This window comes from Coffea arabica, chromosome 8e, assembly GCF_036785885.1.
Source record: "Coffea arabica cultivar ET-39 chromosome 8e, Coffea Arabica ET-39 HiFi, whole genome shotgun sequence".
NCBI lineage: Eukaryota > Viridiplantae > Streptophyta > Magnoliopsida > Gentianales > Rubiaceae > Coffea > Coffea arabica.
This window is the reverse complement of record NC_092324.1, coordinates 43,912,901-43,939,937: the sequence shown is the minus strand read 5'-3', so window position 1 is coordinate 43,939,937 and position 27,037 is coordinate 43,912,901. Positions and strand designations below refer to the sequence as shown.

The following is a 27,037-nucleotide window of genomic DNA, read 5'->3' as shown; positions in this document are numbered from 1 at the left end:
GAGGGAGGAGGAGGAGGGAGGGGAGGAAAAAGGAAGAGGGAGGAGAGAGGAGGGAGAGGGGAGGGGTTGTGGGTAGTGGTGTTCGGTGGGTGGTGTGGGTGGAAGAAGAAAGATGTGGTAGGATTTGTTATAAATTTTTTTATTGTGTGTTTTTGTTAGGTGTATTTGGAGTGTGTTACTATGGCATTGTATTTGAAAACTTATTTGGGAAAGCAAGCAATCCAAACAGAGTATTTTGGAATGTAAGAGGTGCTGTCATGTCTGAGAAGTGGAGGTGCAAACACGGAGGAAGATAAGATGCATATGATATTATCCTTAGTTTTGACGTGGGCGCTATTCAATGAAAGAAATAGAAAGGTTTTTGATGATTTAGAAAATCCTCTATTGAGGATAACGAGACAATTCTGTATTTAATGTCTTTCTTGAGCAAAAAGTCCATGCCTTCTAGTCGTGATAGTTGGATGGGCTCTATCTGTTTTGACTACTTAGACTTCTTGAGGTATACTTATTGTATGTTAGTATTAAATAGTATAATGTCCCTTTTACATAGCAAGAAAATAAAAAGAGAACAACTCCATAATTTTTAAGAATTTCAATTTTCTTCCATCAACCATAAGTGTAATCAAACCATAATTTCAGCTCCCATTTACCCCTCCAACACTCGAAATGATCTAATTTACTGCCACATCTAATTTAGCTGTATTAGTTTTATTAAGTGGAAAGGATCTCTATAACAAACAGTGTACCACATTATGGAAGGGCTTAATGGTCACTTTCTATGTAATTTAACAGTTAGACAAAATCTTTGACCAACAGTGAAGGGGGTAATATGACTATAATCTAAAGTGGGGAGCGGGAGGTGGGACAAACTATATCTATCTTTAACTTTTAGAAGGTATTTTATAATTAACTGTTTACACGCTTTCATCTTTTGTCTTCTTGTACTGGTTCTTAATGTGTATACTTCTCTGTAGGTACTGTTTGATGTTGTTCCAAGTATAAGATTTCAGGATGCCATCGAATTGATAAGCATGCAGCCAATTACTTCTAGTCTTGCAGCCTGGAAGAGGTTTAACAGAAGTTCCTTTTACTCAATTGTAGGTCATGCCTGTATGAAGTAACTTCTTGTTTCCTTAAAAGATGATAATTCTGGTTGGGTAAAACTAATGTGAGCTTGCTTAATTAATGTGTGTTTCTATATTTTGTTATTACAAGTTTTTTTCATGAGCTCAGTTGTTTATTCTGCACATGTGAATTTAAAAGGTTAAGTCAATGTTGGTTTTGGATAGTATAGCACAATTCCGTGCTTTGTAGATGCTTTGGCTATTTTAGAAGCCTTAATAAATGTGAAATCTTTGATCTTTCCATTTTACTTTCATCTTTCCATTTGACCCAGTTCATAATTGTGTTCGAGCTAATTTTTTGCTGCATAGCTGCTTGCATTGAGTACACTGTTAGTTTATATATATTTCAAGGACATGCATGCTTGATCAGATGATTAACATTTCTCACTTTTATGATTCTTAGTCTAACATCACTTGTTTGCTATAGGATGCAAGATATTGAACTTATGCACATGCGATATGCTTTGGAATCTGCGATTTTTGCATTAGGATCGATGGAGAAGTGTATAGCCGCTGGGCCAGGAGAAAATGAGATGACTATGGGCTATTTGAGAGACCTGAAGAGCCATATGGATGCCATCCATAACAATACTCGCAAGGTCTGCCTCACATTAAATTCTTTGAAGTATTTGAACTTGATTGACTTTTGTTTATGTTCAAAATTGATGTGAACGTATTCTTGTTGTTAGATAATGTAGTGCTGCCTTTCTGTGAACATGTTCTTGTTGATTGATATGCCAATGAGACCGCTGTGCACTTATTTAATTGCTTCTCCCCTTTAGGCGCTTGCATTTCCTATGCTTAGCCTATTCTTTTGGGGGGAATGCTAAATTCAAACCCATCCATCTTGTGCAAGTTTTAGTACTAATGGCACAAGTGATCACTGCACAGAGGTGTGGATTTAGGATGGAGGGGTGTGGATTTAGCCCCTTCCTTCTTTTTGGCCCTTTGCATACGGATTGGTGTATCAAGCATATGAACTCATTTTTTTAGGTAAACAAAATATATAAAGTCTTGTTGTTCTTATTGTTACTTTTGGTAGGACATATATTTTCGATCTGCCACTTTCTTGTACTCTTTGTGAATTTCTTTTTCACTATGACAAAATAATTAAAAAAAAAACTTCCCTGGTTTTTTTTCCATCTATTTTGAATAAAATTAGCATTTGTTTGTGGTACAAACTTGTGCTATTTCATTTTGTTGGTAATTTTGTCATCTAGGCAAGGAAGTTTATCTAATGGTTTGTCTCAAAATTTTCAAGGCTAGCGACATTTGGAGTCTTTTGGATGTATGTGTAGGTTTTATTTGTGTTCTTGAGTTGGAAGGTGCAGGAACTAAGGGAAACTTTCAAAGGAAATTGACGAGACTTAAAGGAAGTGCACCTCATATTTTCAAATTTTGGGGGGGGGGGGGTATGGGACCTGTTGTATTAATCTGTAGATAAATCTGCATTCAATGATTAGCAGCCTGCTGTATGATAAAGGTGCATTCAAAGGAGGTAATCTAATACTAATAGTCTGAACTTGGTCATGATGCAAGATGCTGGGTCTGGAGATAAATTCTATTACTATATTGGTGTTGTTTCAGTGGATAAAATGAAATTCTTATAATCCAAATTGTCTTGCCTTTAACTGTTTCTTGATAGTCTGAAAGCCTCATGTACCTGAATATCTTTTTGGCCTCTCTTTTCACCCTTAGCCTTGTTCTGTTAAATTTCTCTCATGCAAGGGGGCTGTTCTATGATTTGCAGATACTGATGGTCAATATCATCATCTCGCTAATTCACATGGATGATCTCTGTCTTGATCTGACACCTGCTGTATCTCACAGCTCTTCTGGAGTGGTCAGTGTTCCTGTGGGCGAACAAGATGCTGCCATTCATGAAGGGGGAAATAAGATGGTTGTATTATTTACAGGACAGTTTCTTGATATTTTGCGCCAGAATCTACCATCATCAGTATTGGATTCAGATGATAAAGTGGACCCTGATATACCTACTGGTGGAAAGCAAGCTTTAGAATGGAGAATCTCAAAGGCAAAGAACTTCATGGATGATTGGGAGTGGCGTTTGTCAATTTTACAACGCCTTTTACCATTATCTGACCGTCAGTGGAGATGGAAGGAAGCTTTGACTGTATTACGCGCTGCCCCTTCTAAGTTGCTAAATCTGTGAGTCCTACTGTTGACTGTAATTTCTCTCACAAAGATGAATTGCTGTTTATATATGGTTGCAAATGACTCTAATAGGTTACCTTCTGTTTTCTTTGTTGATAAAAGAAGATTTTGTACTATGAAGGGAAGTAATCTAGTAAGGCAAACAGAATGGTCAAGATTAAAGTAGAATAAAAACAAGTACTTGTCTGTATTTGCATCTGTCAGTGAGCTGTTTGGGAAAGAAAAAGTTATACTAGATGCCATTTCATGGTAATGAATAGTTGGAACAGCCACCAAACCAAGATCAGATGAAATCTTTTGTTTTCTTCTATTTTAATCTTCAGTCCTTTTTCATCTCATCATCACAAAAAGTCTACCATAGTTGAATTTCATTTGACCATATCTCCGTGTGAACCATCTTTTGCTCATCTACTTGTATTATCTCCTTGTGTTAGGAAACTTGATGCATTGATTGGTCTTAAAGTATATAGGTGATTGTGTAAAATGTCTTATCTCTTCTTGTAATGATTTCACTCATGAGACACTAGTAATAAGGTTCCTCTAGGATTCCTGCAAGAGTCATCGCATGATATCTACTTGATGTAACGACACGTATAGTCAGTGTAAGACTGAATTACGTGTGAGTTCACTCCGTGGTTAATACGTTATTGTATTTTTATGTTTCTTTTAGCCACTTCAATTACACATTTCTGAAATCATTTGTAATCTCATACGCCTTTTGAGGGCCTAAAAATAGGAAAATAGCAATTGTCCTGGTTTTCAAGTTTAGTTAGATGCCGTGGAGCTAGAGGTTATGTTATCTTCTCTGGTTTATTGAGTTGCTTCATTGGGAATGCATTGATTTTCTCATGCTTCCATTCCTTTTTTTCACCTTCTGGTTACTTTTATCACTTTCACTTGGTTGAGTTGGTTGGAGACCTGAGTGTTAGTAGATGGAATAGGTGAAGGCAGCTAAAGTGTTACTTTGAGTTTGTGGTTGGTTGAACCAACATATGTGACTAGGCAAGGATGATTAGCTTAGAATTAAGAACATTAAAAATACATTTTAAAGGTAGAAGGAGAATGGCTTGTGTCACTTCATGCGTTGCTTTGCCTTTGATGCAATGTATTCTTGTCAGGCACAGATTGCTTTCATTGTACTTTGGTGAAAGAATCATGAAATAGTTGATAGTGAGAAGGCATGGGATGCCATTTACTGAGGCAACTTTCATGACTTGTTTTCATTATTGTTTGTTCCCATCTCTAATTTCTTTCTTCTATCTTGTTTGGCAAGTTAATATTGAGAACATATTCTACTTAATCTCTTTGGTGTTGATTTTTCTTGAATGTGCAGCTGCATGCAAAAGGCGAAGTATGACATTGGAGAAGAGGCAGTTCATCGTTTCTCTTTACCGCCAGAAGACAAGGCTACTCTTGAGTTAGCTGAATGGGTGGATGCCGCCATTAAGAAAGCATATGTATGATCCTAACCTATGAAGAGTTGACTTATTTAAATGCTTGGTTCATTACCTTCTTGAATATCTGTCTTTGTATGCTTTGTTTTAACTTCAAAGAAAAAGTTTGGAATTGATATTTGTCACTATTGTCTCGGTCATAATAGGATGCCTGTATGGTGTGTATCGTTCTGCTACCTTACCTTGTATCATCTTGCTACCTTGTGATATTGCATAGCTAGTGCTGCATTGTTCTCCACTTTCCCACATCACACCCCTGATGGGCAAGTGTTAGGGGCCTTTTGTCCCTCATATATCCCAGTTCTTTTTTCAGTTGGTAGATTGGAGGATATGAATGTAGATAATTAACTTAAAGGTCATGAAAAAGGATTAAGGGCTCGACCATTAATTGCTTGGATAAATCAGTGCAATATATCCAATTGTAACAAAGCTGTGTGCAAGAAGAACAAGGTTCTGATTATTTTGTGCTTAGGACATATATTTATTTGTTATACAGAAACAAAAAGTCAAGCCGTTTACGGTACATTTCAAACCATCCAAAAATCTCTACGGAAGAAATTTGTTAACTTAAAGCCAGCAAAGGGCCTAATTTTTGACCTCCTGCTTTTCTGATCTGTAGGTGGAAGGATTGGAGTATACAGATTTATACAATGTTCAAAGTGCCAAGGAGACTAATAAATTCAATTTTAGGCCTAAAAGATTGCCGAATACTTTAAACTAGTCTCTTTTTGCTTGTGCCTTTAGGTAACAAGTTTTCCAATAATTAACTTGCTTTGGGATCTGCTCAGTCTTTTATTTCTAGAGAAGATTGTAGAACAGAATTGCCGATGAAAGGTGATGGTGTTTCTAGGAGCCAAGTATTTGAATTGTTGAGCCCTAAGCTAACACATAATCTAGTACTATCAATTATGGGGAGGGCAACGTTCATGTGTAAATTAAATGAAAATAATTGACAAGAAATAAAGATGTAAGTTATTGGAGGCTATGATGAGTCAATTGCTATCCTTCGTAGAGTTGTTACATCGAAACCATTACTTAGGGGAAAGGTGGGAAGCTATAGAATAAAAAACAGAAAAATATACACAAAAGGTAATGCCAATAGCCCTTGCTTTTGGTTTATATATGAATGATGCGATTGGAGATAGGATTGCTTCCTAGTGTTAACAGAGAGCATCCTGTGACTCATGTTTGAAGTTACAAAAGGTTTGTGCCAGTGACATGGCTGACTATAGTTATTGGAGCTTGTATTGCATGATATTGGATGCTGTGAGTATGTCATGTACAGGCAGCATATTGTGAAGATGCAGAAAGAAAAGAACTACGCTTGAAAACTGCCTGAAGAGTGAGACTGGTTATGCCATTTATAGCTTATTGTTATGTTCTTCAAGTAGGGTTCCAAGGCTATAATTTCTGTTTGAAAGAGTTTGCAGGGGTTTTACTTATTTAGTCTTTTCTGATTTGGCATTAACTCTTTAATTTCTTTCACCAACATATTTGAAATATGTTCTCCTGAGACAAAAAAATAGAACGGTAAATTAAGCTGCAAAAGAACAGCTTGCAGTCCCCTTTGCATACCAGGTACCCAAAAATACAGGCTGACATATTTAGTTGACCATTAAGGTTGGATCAGGTGCATTTCTCAAATTTAGTATAAGATTTTTTGTTTTGTTTTGCTCTCTTGATTTAGACCAGGTGACATAGTGATGCAACATCCATTATAATGCTGAGGTAGCATGATTGAGTCATCATAGGTAAACTGCAGTTAATCATTTCTTAACAAACTGTGGAGTGCCAGTGTTCCTTGTCCCATTTTATTTTCTTGGATTTTTTACATTAAAATTTGTCGCTATGTTTTTTGGTTTTGATAAGGGACAGTACCTTAGTGGCTATGGTCTCTGCCACTTCAACAAGTGTGTAGTACTTTGTGATGAAAATGAAGAACATGGAAGTCATTTTAGTGATTCATTTCTTTTTACATAATTAAAGCATCCTGTTATCTTGCGATTTTTTATGTGCTTATCAAGTGAATTATTTTACACTGTAATTTTGGTGCTTATTTTTCTTTGGCTTATATTTTTGGGATTTAGTGGCTGCTGCAGTGAAGAGTCTGTTTGTTTGCCTTTTTCGTAGGTAGAGGATGCAGTCTCACGTGCTGCAGATGGAACAGCTATCCAGGAGTTGGATTTTTCGTCCCTGTGCTCCCAACTGGGTGCTGTAGCAGCTGTAAATGTCTACTTTGTCTTCCTATTCTCTAAGATGATTTGTCCCTGAATTTGCTTAGTATTGGTAGTTGTGGTAGTGGGCTGAAAAGTGAAAACTAACTTTTTTTCTTCCTCTCATGTAGATCCTCCTGTGCATTGATGTAGCTGCATCGTCTGCAACATTGACAAGCTTATCTTTGAAGCTTTTAGACCAGGCAATATAACGTAACTGTCTCTTGAACTACATGGTTGTTAGAAGTTTCATTTCTTTGTTATACTTGGATTTATAAATTCCATTTTGTTGCAGTATGAGCCGAGCAGAAATTATCCATCCGATGTCACTCTTTATTTGAATCAGAATTTTGGATAGCTTTCCCTCTTTAATGATACATGATAGACAGGCAAAATTGTTCGGATGAATTATGCAAAAACATAAACCTCTTACATACATGTACATTTATAGATCCTTTTGCTGAATACTTGAGTTTTTAAACATGATGTTGTGGCTTTTGTGATGTAATTCTAGAGCTTTCAGAATGGTTGGGAATTATAGCAGTGTATTGAATTTTGACATGCAGGCTCAAATTATGCTTTCTGAGATCTATCCTGGAGGTTCTCCAAAGGTTGGGTCAACGTACTGGGATCAGATTCATGAAATGGCAATAATTTCTGTAACAAAGCGAGTCCTAAGATGTCTAATTGAGTTATTGGAACAGGTATCGATTTGAAGCTGCCATCTGTGAGTTTGTAACCTTTAAGATATGGTAAAATTAGCCTTACATTTTGTTTAGCTACTGAGGCTGAATTACCCACCATGTTGAAACCTCGAATTAATGTGTAAATTAATACTCCACTTAGCAATGCTCAGTTTTGAATGAACTTCTGTCCTCCATCCGTTAAGACCCTATCCCCCCCCCCCCAGGGCAGTGGGATTGCACTCGCATTCATACTACAAATATTTTTTAATCAAGATTTTCTGATGATATTTAATTTTTGCATCTGTGTGTATTCATTATCATCTTAAAAATTTCTAAACTAAATTAGTCTTTATGTTGTCTCCACTTTTCAAACAATAAACCATGACTAATGTTCTGCAAAAAATTCTTTCAATTCAAATGTGCATCATTTGTAAGCTTGTGTGCTGTCATCCACTGAGTTCTTGATGTTCTGACCATATGAATGGCATTTTGCAAAAATTATCCCACGTTGTTCCACCTGCTGATTTCCTTACAGAAATGACTAAACTGTTTGTTTCACAGTTTGTCTGCCAATAAGAGGTGCATATATTTTTTTTTCAATAATTTCACCGTTTTGATCTCTGATAGGTGCAAAATATTACATATTTGGGTTGATTTAGGAAAAGTTGGGCAAGAGAAAGAACCGAGCAACTGGCTCACGTATAGTAACATAACTGTAGTCTAATTAGTTGGTGTGCTACTTTTTGTGCCTGTGTACTTGAAGCATGTTTCTTCCTGTATGAGTCTCTAAACTTAAGCTAATTAATATTCACACTGCACCTGATTATTCTGAATGAAGTTGATTCTTAGGTGTGTACTGGCCCCACCTGTTCACTTCTCTCTGTATCATATAACCTTGTCAAGTCACATACAGACCTAAGTATCAAAGTTCTTTAGATTTGGACAACTTTCACATGTCCACTGTATTGATTTTCTGTTCTGGAATAATATTATGTCACAGTTTGTTAACTATTTAAGAAGCTGCACAAGGTACCATCAGAATTACCATCATAACTATTTATGTATTTTTTCTCATCTTCTGGGGTATGATTTGTATGATAAATTGCCAATTAATCATCTGCTATTTCAAGGAAAAATATCCGGCTCTTCAGGCCATTTTAACGGGGGAGATAATTCCCTTAGTCCCGAAGGAGTTTCAAAGACAAGGACATAGGGAACGTGCTCTTGTTATGTTGCATCAGATGATTGAAGATGCACACAAGGGAAAACGACAATTTCTTAGTGGTAATAAAAGATTTATGTATTCACTATGTGGTAACATTTTCATTTTGTATGGATACAAAATAGTGGTATTATGGCAGATCATCTGTGCTTCCCTGAATCTTTTAACCATTTATTCTCTCTCTCAATTCTAGGCAAGCTTCATAATCTGGCTAGAGCTGTTGCTGATGAAGAGACAGAAAGGGATATTGTTACTGGAGAAAGTCCAAATACTGAGAAGAAACGGGGTTTTCAGTATGGGCCAGATGTTGCTCTTGGGCTGGGGTTGAGAACATCGAAACAGTTACCTTCAGTTTCACCTACTGGTGATAGCAGCGTACTTCTCAACAGCTATGATGTCAAAGAAACAGAAAAGAGATTATTTGGATCATTGAGCTCCAAACCTACAACGTATCTTTCACAGTTTATTCTCCATATTGCTGCAATAGGGGATATTGTTGATGGGACTGACACAACTCATGACTTCAACTATTTCTCTGTCATTTATGAATGGCCTAGAGATGTAAGATTTCTAGTACTGTTTATGTGGTAATTTTGCTTTTTTCAGTGTTTGACTCAGTCGATAAACTCCAGTGGTTTATAATTGCATGTCATAAGTAGACACATTCAGAAACCCTGGCTTCCCCCCAACCCCTCCCCCCCCCCTCCCAAAAGGAAAAAAAAAGGAAAACATTCCCCTACCCCCTCGCCCTTGGAAATAAGATAAGATGGAAGCCTCCCTAGAAAGTGTAAATTGTATATCCACAGCATTAGTTGTGTCATGCTTTGCTTGAGCCCAATATATTATTATCCTTCTCAGTCCAACATGCCTGGCTTTCAGAATGCTTGGTGCAATTAGACATGTCACGTCTTGAATGCCCAACTTTCTGGTCAGAATATAAAGGTTTATTGCTGAAAGCTGAAAGTTTAAGGTGGCTTGTTTTTTTCCTACTCTTTTTCTTTCGCTTTTCAATGTCATAAAAAAAAATTAGAAAGGTTGCAGTTTATTTAGCTTCACATAAATTGTCATCCTTCCTGGCGTTTGCTCTTTTATTTTAATTTTAATGGATTCCTAAATTTGAATATGAAATTATTTGGTTATTTTTGTTTAAATCTCCACCAATCTCCAGAAAATCTCGGTAGAAATGATGTGTTACTTTCAAACATGTCTACCGGTTCCTGAAGAAATTAGGTGGTGTTTCTGTTTGATATAGGGTTATAGCTCTTATCTTTATGGATTCATTACTTTCCCTTGCAGCTTTTAACTCGATTGGTCTTTGAGCGGGGCAACACAGATGCAGCTGGAAAAGTAGCAGAAATTATGGATGCTGACTTTGTTCATGAAGTAATTTCTGCTTGTGTTCCTCCTGTTTATCCTCCAAGATCTGGTCATGGTTGGGCGTGTATTCCAGTTGTTCCTACATTTTCCAGGAGTTATCCAGAAAGTAAAATCCTTTCACCTTCTTCTAGAGATGCAAAACCAGGTTCTTATAGCCGTTCCTCGGGCACTCCAGGAATACCTCTGTACCCTCTCCAGCTGGATATAGTCAAGCATCTCGTTAAACTGTCCCCTGTTCGGGCTATCTTAGCAAGTGTGTTTGGAAGTTCTATACTGTACAGTGGAAGTGACCCCACTGTATCTAATTCCTTAAATGATGACTTACTAACTACACCTGAGACAGATAGGCTGTTTTATGAATTTGCTCTTGATCATTCTGAGAGGTTATTTTCTGCTATATAAGATGTGTTTGTATTGTGAATTTGTTTTTCTCTTATTTCATGTGGTTACTTTTTATTCTCATGAGCAGGTTTCCAACTTTAAACCGTTGGATTCAAATGCAAACCAACCTTCACCGGGTGTCCGAGTTTGCAGTAATGTCTGATCAGACAACTAGCAAGAATGTGGATAAACTTGAGTCAAAAACTGCTATTAAACGATATCGGGAACATGACAGCGATACTGAATCTGAAGTTGATGAAATTTCTGTTGGAAAAAATATTCCAGTTGCATTACCAGAGCACAAGGATCAAATTTCTGTGGCTTCTGATCCCTGGCATGATTCTCCAAAATCCAGAACTGCTGAACATGATACTACAGTTTTTCTTTCCTTTGACTGGGAGAATGAAGGACCCTATGAGAGAGCTGTTGAACGGTATATTTTCATCTTTTCTGTATTCTCACATCATGTGATTTTTATCATAGTAGATCACTACAGCCTGTATATTTGAATCTCCTTTTATGTTCTCCCATCATATGATCATTATCGTTCTAAATCACTGCAGCATTAGATTTTCCTTGTTAGTTCTGTTGCTAGACATTTTATTGTTGCTTGACATTCTCTCATGGATTAGCTGTTGTCTCACTCATTCTGCTTCTATCCCACTTTCTTTTAGTCTGACCGCGTGGTTATATCATCTCTAAGTCTAAACTATTATATTGGGGTACCTCACACTGAGTATCAAGCTGTGTCTTAACATCTTAAGCAGATTACTAGGAAATTATACCTTGCATTTGGTAAACTGTCAAGTGTCAGTTGTACACTTACTTTTGCAGGCAGCGTGAATACGATGTACTTGACTATTGTGGTTTCATGCTACGCCCTCATATAAACATTCAAATGTCAGGCCTGCTGTAGGATACCTGCAATGAGAACTTTAAATTTCAGAAACCTTGAATTTAAGCTTTTTACTGGTAAATCAAGTTTCTATTTGTCAAATATCAGTTATCTCCTCCTTTTCCTATCTGAGTGCATGTGATAGGTATTATACTAGATCATGAGCTTCAGTTAAGCCTTTGATTGAACATATAAAGACATGGTTTGTCCTGTTGCGTCTTGTACAATCTGTTTGCTTCCTTGATTTGCCTATGAATACTTGCTCTTTTCCACATTAGTTTTCGTCAGCAGTCAATGAATTTTATTTATCTACTTGCATGTTAGTTTAATGTGCATGTCAGAAACTCCCGTTTCTCTGTATTTGGGTTGACTGATAAGTTTGGTGATTAAAACAGATTGATTGATGAAGGGAAATTGATGGATGCTCTTGCTCTTTCTGATCGCTTCTTGCGCAATGGTGCCTCAGACCGGCTACTTCAGCTGCTAATTGAATGTGGCGAGGATGCTAACCTAATGTCTGAGCAATCTCAAGGTTACTCAAGCCACCGGATGTGGAGTAACAGTTGGCAATATTGCCTCAGGATGAAGGATAAGCATCTGGCAGCAATACTTGCCCTCAAGTATGCCTTCTAATTTTCTCCTCCCATATTTAATGATTCGAATTGAAGGTCAAAATAAGCTAATAGTAGCTAAATTATACTCTTCTATGGGATGTGATATCTCATTGTAAATAGAATGCCTGAGACACTAGAGACCGCCTTTTATTTTGTTGAAGAAAAAATGCATGTGCAAAATAGGGCTTTTAACAGCTTCTGGTTTCGTTAAGATGATTATTAGAATCTGTTGAAAAAGTTTCATGCATTTTTAGGTTGACATGTTTTGAAAAGCTAAAAATTGTTCCTAAAAGCCACCTCAAGAATGCTTCTTAGAATCTGCTATTTTCGGCTAAAAAATAAAATAAAAGGCAGAATCCAAAATCAATTGAGAATGCCACAAAGTAGCTTTTTGCTTAAAAAGCAAAGTCAGCTGGTTTTAAGTTGTTGAGAACAAGCCCTGAGTCAGTGAAGCTTTTGCTGCTCAGAAGGCTTTGTGTCTTTTGGAGCCAGCCAGTATTGCATGCCTCTCTCAGTGTTAATTAAGCACAGACAAGGGAACACTGAAAATGCACTTTTCTCCAAAGTAAGATTGTTAAGGTAGACTACACTTTAAATCTCATGTACATATTTATCTTATTAAATGATTGAAATGGCAATTATGATTTTACAAAAAGGGTGTGGCTGTTCATGATTATATTACATAATATATAATGGCAGTATCAGTTGAATTGGAAAATCTAATTTGCCCATGTGGGAAAATTTCAACTATTTATTCAAGAAGCACTGTATACCGTATTTCTTTGTATTTGAGTTCTAGTTCTCATACATATCAACTAAAGACATTACTTAAAACTGCACATCTTCTATTCTGGGAATTGAAATACCTGCAGTAAATAATTGCCTCAGGGTATATAATTAACTTTCGAGACATTTGCCCCTTTGGCCATCACTTTTTGCATTGTAGAGTGACTAGAGACTTATCCATGGCATTTTTTATTGTCATTTATGGGACCTTTCTAGGATTATTTTGTTAATTTGCTGTTTGAATTGAATGTAATGAGGTCAAATTAAGTTATGCGCATCTGTTACGTAACCACAGAGATCTGGCAGCAGCAGTAATCTTCTGGAGATTTGTTATGATCCATTCTTGAACAACCTCTAAGTACTGAAGAATTTAAATTCTCATTTCCTTACCTTTCCACCTTCAATACTAAGTCGAATTTCACAGGGATAATTGATTAGGAGAATGGTTGTTTGTTTATCACTCATTTTGGTTGCTCTTCCAAATTTTGACACTTTTCTAATCGTTCCCAACCCCAAACTCCAAGCCCACAAATCCCATCCCAAAAAAAAAAAAAAATCCATATGAGGACAGTGCAAAAGAGAAAAGAAAAAGAATAAAAGATAAGAGGAAAGAAAAATTGAAAGGAAATTGAAAGTTACAGGTTAAATGTTTAGTTTTCTTTTTCCTTTTGAAAAGGTAAAACTTTGATGGACCTCTAAATTATTTGAATAGGTCTTTCATGGATTTGACGTGCTTCTTTTTGCAGATATTTGCGCAGATGGGAGCTGGATGCTGCATTGGATGTTCTCACCATGTGCAACTGTCATTTGCTAGACAGTGATCCTGTTAAAAAGGAGGTAACAATACTGAATTTTTTTAATGAGCTTCACCTAGTAATCCTTGGCACCCTAGACTGGATTGACCTGTGCATGCATTTTGTACTATTGTGGGTGTTAGTAACAACTTTGCATTGTTTCACAACTCACTACTGTTAGGTTGTTCAAATGAGAGGAGCTCTTCTGAGGTACAATCGCATACTTTGTGCCGATGATCACTATAGCAGCTGGCAAGAGGTCATAACTAATTCCTTTTGAACTTTTGGGATGTAAATAAGGGATGTGCAAAAACCTTTTTTTTTTTAATTTGCGAGCTGTTTTCATGTTTCACATCTTATCTTTCCTGCTTGCGCTATATAATGGTTTTTTCAGGTTGAGGCAGTGTGTAAGGAAGATCCTGAAGGTCTTGCTCTTAGGCTAGCCGAGAAAGGAGCTGTATCTCCTGCTTTAGAAGTGGCTGAAAGTGCAGCCCTTTCCATTGAACTCCGGAGAGAATTGCAGGGTCGTCAACTTGTGAAGCTTCTCACTGCAGATCCTTTAAATGGTGGAGGTCCAGCAGAAGCTTCTCGTTTCCTTTCTTCCCTACGTGACACTGATGATGCTCTTCCTGTTGCGATGAGTGCAATGCAGCTATTGCCTAACCTTCGATCAAAGCAGCTTCTTGTAAGTGATTGATATGAGAGACATCCTTCAATCTCCCCCCACCCACCACAACAAAAAAAAAAACCCTCTTTGAAATGAAATTTAAAAAAAAAAAAAAAAAAAAGATGGCCAAAAGACCAAGATCATACTTGAATTCCTAATAGTTTCTTGAGTTTTTCATGATGAGTCTTTTTGAACTCAAGGTTCACTTTTTCCTGAAAAGAAGAGACAGCAACTTGTCAGAAGCTGAGGTTTCCCGGCTTAACTTATGGGCATTAGGGCTTCGTGTCTTGGCTGCCCTGCCATTACCATGGCAGCAACGATGCTCTTCCCTGCATGAGCACCCACATCTTATTCTGGAGGTTTTGCTGATGAGGAAGCAACTGCAATCTGCTTCGCTGGTATGTAGCAGAAGTTAAATGTGTTGCTGATTAGCAGTAATAATCTGTTCCTTTTTCTAATTATGTTCATCAATTGCGTTTAGATACTCAAGGAGTTCCCTTCATTGAGAGACAACAGTGTAGTCCTTGTATATGCTGCGAAAGCTATTGCTGTTAGTATCAGTTCTCCTTTCAGGGAGCATAGAATTTCAGTTTCAGGTCCAAGAGCAAAACAAAAGACGAGAACAGGGACGCCTACTCGGTCATCCTTTACTAGCAGCCTAAGCAACTTTCAGAAAGAGGCTCGCAGAGCATTTTCTTGGACCCCACGCCATACTGGCGATAAAACAGCTCCAAAGGACAGTCATAGGAAGAGGAAGATATCTGGATTAACACATTCAGAAAGGGTAACATGGGAAGCAATGGCTGGCATACAAGAAGAACGTGTATCATTATACTCAGATGGGCAAGAGAGGCTTTCTTCTGTTTCCATCGCTGAGGAGTGGATGCTGACAGGTGATCCTATTAAGGATAAAGCTGTTCGTTTTTCCCATCATTACGAAAGTGCGCCTGATATCACTCTCTTTAAGGTTTGTATTTTTAGTGCCATCCTTTCACTTTGTTGCATAGTGCATTAGTCAACTTTATGACATTTTATTTGCTAACCCTTGGTATGTTCTACACTGTTAAATTAGTATGTAATCCATGTCTCTCATGTTTCTCAGAATAGTTGATTGAGGATTATACATTTTCAGTGTTTCAGTTTATGAACTTCAAGCTCTCACCGGTTTGATATTCTTTCTGTAATCTGTACCTGTGAACATATAAATACTCTCTTTCTGACCAAATAAGAATTCCAAAAGGGGGGGCAGTGGGGAACTACTCCAGCCACTAGTGTGTTTTGTTTGTTTCAACAAGCTTTTTCTTTGCTCAATTATAAACTTAAGGGAGAAAGAAATGGTCATGCATGAATAGATGCTTAATAAGAAATGATAGCTATAAATGTATCTATCAGCAATTGCTTAATAAGTGCGGAAAAAATTGTCACCACTTGTGAGAGCTGAAGCCATATGGAGATGGGTTCTTTTATTCTACAAGGCCCTGGAAAATGTTTTTGACTGTCACAGCTGTAATTTTTTTCCCGTGTCACTTGGTTTGTCAATGTTCCCAAACGAATTTCTGTTGATTGTGTCCATTCATTAAGAGTAATAAGGCATTTTGAAGCTCTCTCTCTCTCTCTCTCTCTCTCAGCTGTGTACATTACATTAATCTGGAATTGTATCATGTCCATATTTGATTTTTATGCCTAGTTGACACACTGATATATAATGCTTTAATTTTGTTCTACTAAAGAGTCTGCTGTTGTTCATCTCTCATTTTTTCTTTTGTTTGGTGTTTCAAGGCATTACTATCATTGTGTTCAGATGAGAGTGTAGCAGGCAAAGGTGCTTTAGACTTGTGCATTAATCAAATGCGGAATGTGTTAAGCTCCCACCAGTTGCCTGAGAATGCATCTATGGAAACTATTGGCAGGGCATATCATGCCACAGAAACATTTGTGCAGGTGTCCTCTCAGCAAATTAATTTGGAAGTGAATATATAGGGACTTGGAATTTATTTTGGTCTCATTTTTGCAATATCTTGCAGGGTCTACTTTTTGCTAAATCCCAGCTAAGAAAGCTCTCTGGGGGAGTTGACTTGTCGAGTAACTCAGAAAGAGTTAAGGATACAGATGATGCATCCTCAGATGCTGGCAGCTCCAGTGTGGGTAGTCAGTCTACAGATGAGCTGTCTGAAGTACTGATGCAAGTAGAAACTTGGCTGGGACGTGCTGAATTGCTTCAAAGCCTTTTGGGATCTGGCATAGCAGCCTCGCTTGATGATATTGCTGATAAAGAGTCTTCATCACGTCTTAGGGATCGACTCATCACGGAGGAACGATACAGCATGGCAGTCTATACTTGCAAGAAGTGCAAAGTAGCTATCATGCAATCTTCCTTTTTCCCTATCTATTGTCTTTTTTATTTCCTAATTGGTTCTTCTGTATTATATGTTTTCAGATTGATGCTTTCCCAGTCTGGAATTCCTGGGGCCATGCTCTAATCCGCATGGAGCATTATGCCCAAGCCCGTGTGAAATATAAGTATGTGATGTTTGGAATTTTCATAGACCCTGTGGTTCATTTTATGTGTGTGTGTGTCAACCTTTACCTTTATAAATAGCGATGTACCTTCTGTTGTTGTTTGATGCTTGCTGATGTCCAGGCAAGCTCTTGCACTGCATAAGGGTGATCCTGCAGCTGTGGTTCTGGAGATCATTAACACAATTGAAGGAGGTCCACCGGTTGACGTTTCATCTGTTCGGTCAATGTAAGATTTCAAGAGATATTTAGTTCACAAATATTCTGGAACAAATATGTTATATCTTGTTTCTGTTTCTTTATATTACATATTTTCTCCTTTTGATAGGCAGTAATCATGTAATTCTCCTATGCTGGTCATTACTTTACTGTGCATGTTTATGACATTCTCCTATGCTGGTCATTCTCCTTTCGATTGGTAGCAACCATGTAGGAACTTCTTACAACTGCTGTACATGTTTATGAGATCTCTTGATGATGGTGGCTACACTCATATCTAATATCTCTGGTCAAAATACAATGTAACCTTGACTTCTGCAAAGAGTGTCAGATATTCTTTACTTAATCTGAAGATCATATTAAGCACCTTTACAAACTGACCTCTATTTCAATTACAACCAACACGTGTGTCTACTGTTGTGTTTATTGGAAAGCTGGGCATGGGTCTTGGAGGCAGGAATGTGCGCTTTTTCAAGAATAATTTTAGCCAGAATGTGTTGCTGCTAGGGATAGAAGGGTTGTCTCCTGAAGGGAAGTTATTTAACAGGATCGGAGGAGTGCTTGTTTTAAATAGGGATGATAAATACATGATTGTGTGGTTGGTGTGTGAAGCAGGAACTGGTTAAGCTGATATGGATGTGGATTCGGTGCAGGCTAGGGGGTAAAGGATGATGGGGAGGATGGGTCAGGGACTTGTTTATTTATGAGGGGAATTGTGAGATGTGACAGAAATCTCACAGATCTGGCATAGAAATACCTTGTGCTACATGGAGGGGAATGGTTTATCTATCTGCTTGTGTTTCTCAGAGAGAGAGAGAGAGAGACTCTTTTGTCTTTTTCTTTGTGAAAAAATGATCTTTCAGATGACATGCTGGTAAAGTAAGAGCTTTTCTGATCATTTTGCTGGGGTTAGCTGATAGAAGGAAAGTCTAAGCAATTGCAGTGTTAAGAGAGGAAGAAGACCCATGTTTTGAGGCCTGTTGTCAGAGAGAAAGATACCTATGCATTTCAGCTATATGAGAAGACATTTGTTTCAAGTATAAATTTACTGGTTTGTGGGGTGATATCTCTACCTTGTGGCCTCACACACTACTTTATGTAAGGTTTTAGGCTAAATGAACTATGGTGCTAATCATGAACTTATAGACTTATGTTGGATAAAATAACCTTGAGCTTTAATTAATATGTTAGGAGAATATTAGTATTCTTGTGGATAATATATTAGTAAGGGTATTCTTGTAAACAGTCCGTTAGGTTTGTACTCCTATAAATATTAGTTGGTCACTCATAATACGGTGACTAGATGTTTTCCTCCCAAGATACCTCTTTACATGGTATCAGAGCAAGAGTCCTAGGGTTTAGGTTAAACATCTAGCAAAAGTACTGTTCACGCGTACTGTCACGCGTCTCGAGTTTTGACCCTTTCTTGGGTTTGAAGTGCTATTCGCTATGGCTGAAAGTTTATCAAAAAGTATTGTGACGTCCACTAATATTATGCCAATGGTGATGCCTCAAATCACAAATTGGAAGTTGAATGATACCAATTATCAACAGTGGTCAAAAGCTGTTAAGATTTATCTGACAGGCTTAGGAAAGCAACGTTATCTCACAGATGACTCTCCTACGGAGGATAGCAAGAAACTAATGTGGATTCAAGAGGATGCCCAAATTCTTGGAGCAATATGGAATTCTATGGAGCCACGAATTGCTTACATGTGTTCTCATTGTGAGACAACAAAAGAAGTTTGGGATTATGTCCGGTTATTATATTGCAGTAATCTCTCACGGATGTTTGATATTTCTTTGGAGTATTTTCAGTTGCAACAAGATAACAAGACAGTAACTGAATACTTTGCTGATCTTAAGCGAGTCTCAGAGGAATTAAATGTTGTAATGCCTCTCTCAAGTGATATCAAGGTTATGCAGAGGCAAAGAGAACAAATGCTTGTGCTCAAATTCCTGGCTGGTCTCAAGCCGGAATTTGAACCAATCAAATCTCAAATTTTAGCAGGTGAACAATTACCATCCTTTGCAGAGGCGTATGCTCGGGTCTTACGTTCTGCATCTAAGGACAATGCACAGGGTGATGGTGCTTTAATTAATGACAAATCTGCTTTAATTGCTAACAATAATCGGACAGAGCAACTTAATTTTGGACGTGGCTCTCGTGGAGGAAGAAGTAGAGGAGGTCGTGGGGGTCGTGGAGGTCGAGGCACCCGTGAGTGCAATCATTGTGGTTTAAAGAATCACACTCGTGATACTTGTTGGGATTTAAATGGAAAACCACATCGGTTTGTTAATACGGTTACCACTGATCAAACTGAATCAAGTTCTTTAGCACAAGGGTCTCAGAAGACTGTTACCATATCTGAGGAAGATTATATCAAATTTCTGCAGTACCAAACTGCAAATCACGCATCTCTTCCCTCTACTTCTGTAGCACAAAAAGGTAATGCTATGGCTTGTCTCTCCACATCATCTAATTTTGACTCATGGATCATTGATTCCGGAGCTACTGATCATATGTCAGGTACCTCTAGAAATTTTTCTAATTTTCAAGAGTCTACTTCCTTCCCTCATGTTACTTTAGCTGATGGATCTACAACTAAAGTTAAAGGACTAGGCACTGTAGAAATTAACTCATCTCTTCCGCTGCCTTCTGTTCTTTACGTTCCCAGTTTGCCTTTTAATCTAATGTCCGTTAGTAAGCTTACTAAATCTCTACAGTGTTCAGTTATTTTTTCTCCTGATTTTGTTGTCATTCAGGATTTGAAGACAAAGAGGACGATTGGTGGAGGACATGAGCATAATGGTCTTTACTTTCTCAACTCTAATGGTCCGATTGCGTGCCCTGCTACTGTTTCTCCTCTTGAAATTCACTGTCGTTTGGGTCATCCGTCTCTACAAAATTTGAAGAAGTTGGTCCCTACCTTGAGTCAGTTGTCTTCATTAGAATGTGAGTCTTGTCAATTAGGAAAGCATCATCGTGTTTCTTTTGTTCCTAGGGTCAATAAACGGGTTTCGGAACCCTTTTTGTTAGTTCATTCTGATGTTTGGGGTCCTAGTCGAGTAACTTCAAAGTTAGGTTTTAAATATTTTGTAATCTTTGTTGATGATTTTTCCAGAGTTACATGGCTTTATTTAATGAAAGATCGTTCAGAATTATATTCCATTTTTTGTGCATTTGTTACAGAAATAAAGACTCAATTTGGTGTGCCTGTATGTATACTTCGCAGTGATAATGCGAAAGAATATTTTTCCACTCCTTTTGATACCTTTATGACTAAGTCCGGTATTCTTCATCAGTCCTCTTGTCCTCACACTCCACAACAGAATGGAGTTGCTGAAAGAAAAATTGGACATTTAATCGAAGTTGCTCGGACACTTTTGTTGCACATGAATGTACCCAAACAATTTTGGAGTGATGCAGTTTTAACTGCATGTTATTTAATTAATCGCATGCCATCCGATATTCTTGGAGGCCAACTACCTCACTCCATTCTTTTTCCTCAGGACCCTATATTTAAATTACCTCCTCGTATTTTTGGTTGTGTGTGTTTTGTTCATCAGCTTGCTCCCGGGGTGGATAAATTAGATTCTCGTGCCATTAAGTGTATTTTCTTAGGATACGCACGAGCGCAAAAGGGGTATAGATGTTACAGTCCAGTTTTAAATCGTTTTTTCACTTGTGCTGATGTTACTTTCTTTGAATCCACTCCTTATTTTATGAAGCAAGGTATGTCTTGTGAGTTAGACCAGTGTTCCTCTTTTTCTCCTCCTGTTTTACCAGTCCCTTCATCTTTATTACCTGAGTTATCGGGTTCACCAGATTCCACCACTCGATTATCTCATCCTAATCTTCAAGTTTATTCTCGTCGTTCCATGGTTGAGAAAGCTCCTGATATGCTACGCACTTCACCAATTAACTCTCAATCTTCAGATCCAGGTATGACGCCCTCTTGTGAGTCAGATCTTCCTATTGCTTTACGTAAAGGTAAGAGACATTGTACTTCTCATCCTATTTCTAATTTTGTCTCTTATTCTCGTCTCTCTCTGTCATATTCTTCTTTTGTTGCATCTCTTGATTCGGTATCCATTCCTAAGTCTATTACCCATGCTCTCAATGATCCTGGTTGGAGGTTAGCTATGCAGGAAGAGATGCTTGCTTTGGAGAAAAATGGTACTTGGGATCTTGTCCCTCGTCCTTCAGGTAAGCCTGTTGTTGGTTGTAAATGGGTGTACACTATAAAGGTGCAGCCTAATGGTTCTATTGATAGATTGAAGGCTCGTCTGGTAGCTCGAGGATTTACTCAGGTGTATGGAGTAGACTACTTAGAAACATTTTCTCCTGTTGCAAAGATTACCTCGGTTCGCCTTCTTATCTCTTTGGCAGCAACTTACAATTGGCCATTGCATCAGTTGGATGTGAAAAATGCATTTCTGCATGGAGATTTGGAAGAAGAGGTATATATGGAACAACCTCCTGGATTTGTTGTTCAGGGGGAGAATTCGCAGTTGGTTTGTTGTTTGAAAAAATCCTTATATGGATTGAAACAGTCTCCAAGGGCTTGGTTTGGCCGGTTTAGTAGTGTGGTCATGGAGTTCGGTCTGACGAGATGTGGAGTAGACCACTCTGTATTTTATGGGCATTCTAATGCTGGTAAAATTTTATTAGTTGTTTATGTGGATGATATTGTGATTACAGGTGATGATGTTGTGGGGATCCAGAAACTTAAATCCAATCTGCAGGCAAACTTTCAGACAAAGGATTTAGGTCATTTACAGTATTTTCTGGGTATTGAGGTAGCTCGGTCTAAATATGGGATTTATTTATGTCAAAGGAAATATGTACTCGATATGTTGAGTGAAGTTGGGATGTTAGGTTGCCGACCTGTGGATACTCCTATGGATCCCAATGTGAAATTAGCAAGAGATCAAGGAGCATTACTTGATGATCCTAAGCAATATCGAAAACTTGTGGGTAAGTTAAATTATCTCACTGTAACGAGACCTGACATTTCATTTGCAGTGAGTGTTGTGAGTCAATTTCTTGATACTCCTCGTACTAGTCATTGGGATGCTGTTATACGAATTCTCAGGTATCTTAAGGGTGCTCCTGGAAAAGGGTTGCTATATCAAAATCATGGACACACTGATATTGAAGGATATAGTGATGCAGATTGGGCCGGTTCTGCCTCAGATCGAAGATCGACCACAGGATATTGTGTGTTTGTTGGTGGTAATTTAGTGTCGTGGAAGAGTAAGAAGCAAACAGTTGTCTCCAGATCAAGTGCAGAATCTGAATACCGTGCTATGGCTCACACTGTGTGTGAGTTGGTTTGGTTGAAAAGCATGTTAGTTGAAATTGGGTTTGAGTATAAACAGCCTATGAATTTAGTGTGTGATAATCAGGCGGCTGTCCATATTGCGTCTAATCCAGTGTTTCATGAAAGGACAAAACATATTGAAATTGATTGTCATTTCATTCGAGAGAAATTACTTGATGGAATCATCAAGACATCTCATGTACCGTCTGCAGATCAATTGGCTGATTTGTTTACCAAGAGTTTAGGGGGCTCTAGGGTGAAATACCTTTGTAACAAGTTGGGTGCTTATGATATATATGCTCCAACTTGAGGGGGAGTGTTAGGAGAATATTAGTATTCTTGTAGATAATATATTAGTAAGGGTATTCTTGTAAACAGTCCGTTAGGTTTGTACTCCTATAAATATTAGTTGGTCACTCATAATACGGTGACTAGATGTTTTCCTCCCAAGATACCTCTTTACAAATAATATCAGAGAATCAAGACGGTAGTGCTAGATGTTCCCTAGATGCACAATTAGTGGTGGCCAATTGAATTGGTACATGCGCAAGTGGAGAATGGTCCTTCAAAAGAATAACAAAGACACAAAATGAATGAAGTACTAGAAGTCCTTATTTAATTGCTACATTCGAGTATTCTTAGTGATTTTTCATGGAATTATTTTTAGTGGCTGAACACTAATATACTGTAAATTGTACCTTGCCTACTAAAGTTTCTCCTCTTCCTTTTCTTCGTTGGACCTGAGTTGTGATGTCAGCTTCTTAGTCCAACGAAAGTTCATACCTGGCATCTATGCATTGTGCTTAGCATTTGATGTCCGTGCACTGACTGCAAACTATTATTCTTCTTTACAAGGGTTTGTAGGTCAACAAACTTGTAATTGTTGGGGTAAATACATTGTATTTTCACTTTTCTTTTGTTGGGACTTTCAAGACTGCTTGGAGGAAAGCCGGTGGTCTGAAAATATTTGTAAAATGCTTTGTGATTGTCGATGTCATATAACTGCATTAATCTGGTACTTGAAACTGCTAGATTCTCTTTGATCCCAGTTGATAAACCGATAGAGCGAACAGATTAATTTGCTAATTTGTATCCTTTCATCAAATTACGTGATGCAGGTATGAACATTTGGCACGAAGTGCACCAGCGATCTTAGATGATTCTCTTTCAGCTGATTCCTATCTCAATGTCTTGTACATGCCATCAACATTTCCACGTTCAGAGAGATCTAGGCGATCACAAGAAGCTGCAAATGATAGTTCAACAAACAACTTGGACCTTGAAGATGGGCCTCGTAGTAATCTTGACAGTATTAGATACCTTGAATGTGTTAACTACTTGCAGGAAGTAAGCATTGATTTACCATCAGCTTGATTTGATTTAAACTGGCCAATTGTTTCTGAACTGCACCTCTCACACCCCCTCCCCGGGGCCCCAAACACTAATAAAAAGAAAAGAAAAAGAAAACTAAATGCATCATTTTCTTGATTTGGATTTTTTTCATCCAAAAAACCGTTTTTCCATAGTTTGAAGTTATTGTTGCTGGCTTAAGTTGAATATTGGTTTTCTCCCGCAAAAATTTAGTCCATGCACTTACAGTTTGAGGATTCTTTCCAATCTCCAGTTACACTTTTATCTTGATTTATAGTAAATATTGACCTTCAGAGCAATTTCCTTTTGGTTGGTATTTTCAATGTATTAGATGGTTGGGCAAATGCACCAAACATATGGCATACATGAATTTAATCCTAGGTTTAATAGCACAACTGAAGGAGGATATAGAAAACTTCAAAGGACCACAATATGTTGGTACTTTGATGTATATTAGAGACTTTTTCATGCTTATGGTTAATAAAGTTACTCGTGGTGATCTTTCTCACACTTTGTACTCTTATATTGTAATGGCCCCTAATCTTTGGATTTTTGAAATGCAGTATGGCCACCAACATTTGCTTGGTTTCATGTTTAAGCATGGCCATTACAAGGATGCTTGCTGCTTGTTTTTCCCTTTGAATTCTGTTCCTTCACCACCACAGCCATCCTCACTTGGAATTGTTACATCTTCTTCTTCCCCTCAAAGACCAGATGTTTTGGCCACTGATTATGGGACCCTTGATGATTTATGTGGTTTTTGCATTGGATTTAATGCCATGCCTGTTTTGGAGGAAATAATATCGACGAGAGTTTCTACTGCTGCATCACAAGATGACTCAGTGAAACAGCACACTGCTGCAGCACTTGCCCGTATTTGTCTTTACTGTGAAACTCATAAACATTTTAATTATCTTTACAAGTTTCAGGTGATCAAGAAGGATCATGTGGCTGCTGGTCTTTGTTGTATTCAGTTGTTTATGAACTCCTCCTCACAAGAGGAAGCTATAAAGCACTTGGAACATGCCAAGATGCACTTTGATGAAGGGTTATCAGCTAGATACAAATCAGTTGATTCTACTAAAGTTGTTACCAAGGGGATTCGAGGCAAAAGTGCTTCTGAGAAGCTCTCTGAAGAGGGGCTTGTCAAGTTTTCTGCTCGGGTTGCAATTCAGGTCGATGTAGTCAGATGCTTCAATGCAGAGGGACCGCAATGGAAGTACTCTCTTTTCGGGAATCCAAATGATACCGAAACTTTTAGGAGAAGGTCTGAAATTGCAGAGTCTCTGGCTGAGAAGAATTTTGACTTGGCTTTTCAGGTGATTTATGAGGTTAATCTTCCAGCTGTGGACATATACGCTGCCGTTGCTGCTTCACTTGCAGAGAGGAAGAAGGGAGGTCAATTAACGGAATTCTTCAGAAACATTAAAGGTACAATAGATGATGACGATTGGGATCAAGTGTTAGGGGCTGCAATAAATGTGTACGCTAACAGACACAAAGAGCGTCCTGATCGACTCATTGACATGTTGACTAGCAGCCACAGAAAGGTGCTAGCGTGCGTGGTTTGTGGTAGGCTTAAAAGTGCCTTCCAGATTGCCTCTAAGAGCGGGAGTGTAGCAGATGTTCAATATGTAGCACATCAGGCATTACATGCAAATGCACTTCCTGTGCTTGATATGTGCAAGCAATGGTTGGCTCGGTACATGTGATTGAATACTTTTCATGGTAAAAAGTTACAGGGGTAAAGTGCCATCTGGTATGCCACTCAGCAGGGTAGAGATTGAGTTCAATGATATTAAATATTCATCGTAAAAATGCAGAGATGGATAATTGGGCATTTGGTGTCATTGTTTATTTGGTAAATTGCCTCTCACGCTACATTCAGTACCCTAGGAGGACTCAAATTTTTTTGTCAAAGCAAAGATTTGAACAGGGTTGATCCATGGAGTTTCTCAAATGAGATTTGATGCAAATCAGTACAGGGATCAGTTTGTTTCTCCAGGGATACGTGTCCCATTTTTTGTTATGTTGTACAGTAGGAAGAGCAATGCATATGAGCTGTGCGCATAAAGATAGTAGTAGCATTCAGGAACGGGGTTCCTTTTTTTACCTCTCCCCTCATTTTGTCAGGAGTTGATTTCATTTTTTGACTGAAAAATAGTTTTGTTCACAGAGATAACATCGCATGTTCGTTCGTTGTAGTTTTCTAGCAGGTGATCAATTTGGTGATTTAGATACGACTTTTTTAGCAGGTGAAAACTCTAAGCCTTCCCATCCTCTCTCTTATTCTGACAGATTGCACACAGAGTTGAGAGGTTAGGAACTGCTGGTTTATAATGATGCCCTCAGTGTTGGTTTATATTTCTTCCCAATAAACTGCTGCTTCAGAGGAGATATATATGCTATCAACAACAGTTCTGGAATCAAAGTTTTGGATCTACACGCTGGGAGGTCAACACACCAAAGTCATCAGAGGAGATCTGTTCTGTGCGCTAATGATAAAGAACTGACCATAAAACTCAAAAAGCATTAGAAAAAAATGAGTTGGGAGTCCCAAGATTTTTTGCAATGGGTTTTGAAATTCTTGAAAAATTCATCCTTCAACGCTCCTGCCCCCTAACGTTTGAATCAGGTTGAGGCTGACAAAGGCGTGAAATATGACGCGCTTGGACGTTGGAACTATGGATAAGGATTTGGCGACTCTGTTACTATATGCAAGTTGAGTTTTAAAATTGCTTGGGGAGTAGAAGTTCTTCGAATTCAAACAGTTGAATTCAAACTGTTGAATTCAGTAAAGAGAGCATACCCAAAAAAAAAAAAAATAAACTTTTTTGAGTTCATAGATATTTGAACCTTAATAAGCATAAAGTTAGCGGCAAAAGTTAATTTGAGCAGCATTTTTTCTATTTTTTTTTTTTGTGCCTTTGAATAATTAAAATCTAAATACAAAAGTAAATGAGAACATAAAGAATATATTTAATTTTCAAAACCAGATGAAATTGTGATCAAATGATAACACCCCATTAAAAGCCATGAAAAACAAATAACCAGGGGGAAGTATTCCAAATATCCATGCTCAAAAGCTTAAACTTAGTGGAAGTTGGAAACCTAAAGGCTCAAAGTCAGAGAGGCTTTTAGTAGCTTTTGGTACCACAATTAGGTGGCATGCAATTTGGAAAGCTACAGGGCAATGGATCACTAAAAAAAATTTT

The 27,037-nt window shown here is 37.9% G+C and overlaps 1 protein-coding gene across 3 annotated transcripts in view; it reads left to right on the top strand.

Annotated features, from left to right (window-relative positions):
- Positions 1–26,062, top strand: part of LOC113704100 (uncharacterized) — a 35,017-nt gene extending 8,955 nt beyond the window's left edge. For 2 of the 3 annotated variants that reach the window (XM_027225762.2, XM_072060826.1), the window contains 23 exons: positions 975–1,069; positions 1,552–1,723; positions 2,875–3,293; positions 4,633–4,756; positions 6,884–6,976; positions 7,098–7,169; positions 7,533–7,670; positions 8,783–8,936; positions 9,068–9,435; positions 10,171–10,634; positions 10,721–11,065; positions 11,923–12,147; positions 13,674–13,764; positions 13,903–13,980; positions 14,116–14,406; positions 14,589–14,786; positions 14,870–15,355; positions 16,168–16,329; positions 16,413–16,742; positions 16,826–16,908; positions 17,030–17,134; positions 23,570–23,798; positions 24,386–26,062. In XM_027225762.2, coding sequence (XP_027081563.2) covers positions 975–1,069; positions 1,552–1,723; positions 2,875–3,293; positions 4,633–4,756; positions 6,884–6,976; positions 7,098–7,169; positions 7,533–7,670; positions 8,783–8,936; positions 9,068–9,435; positions 10,171–10,634; positions 10,721–11,065; positions 11,923–12,147; positions 13,674–13,764; positions 13,903–13,980; positions 14,116–14,406; positions 14,589–14,786; positions 14,870–15,355; positions 16,168–16,329; positions 16,413–16,742; positions 16,826–16,908; positions 17,030–17,134; positions 23,570–23,798; positions 24,386–25,534 — 5,871 coding nt within the window. In that variant the 3' untranslated portion in view covers positions 25,535–26,062. Of the gene's footprint in view, positions 1–974; positions 1,070–1,551; positions 1,724–2,874; positions 3,294–4,632; positions 4,757–6,883; positions 6,977–7,097; positions 7,170–7,532; positions 7,671–8,782; positions 8,937–9,067; positions 9,436–10,170; positions 10,635–10,720; positions 11,066–11,922; positions 12,148–13,673; positions 13,765–13,902; positions 13,981–14,115; positions 14,407–14,588; positions 14,787–14,869; positions 15,356–16,167; positions 16,330–16,412; positions 16,743–16,825; positions 16,909–17,029; positions 17,135–19,890; positions 20,297–23,569; positions 23,799–24,385 lie in introns of those variants that run through there. The other variant, XM_027225763.2, reaches the window with a different exon arrangement.
- Positions 26,063–27,037: the final 975 nt, after the last annotated feature.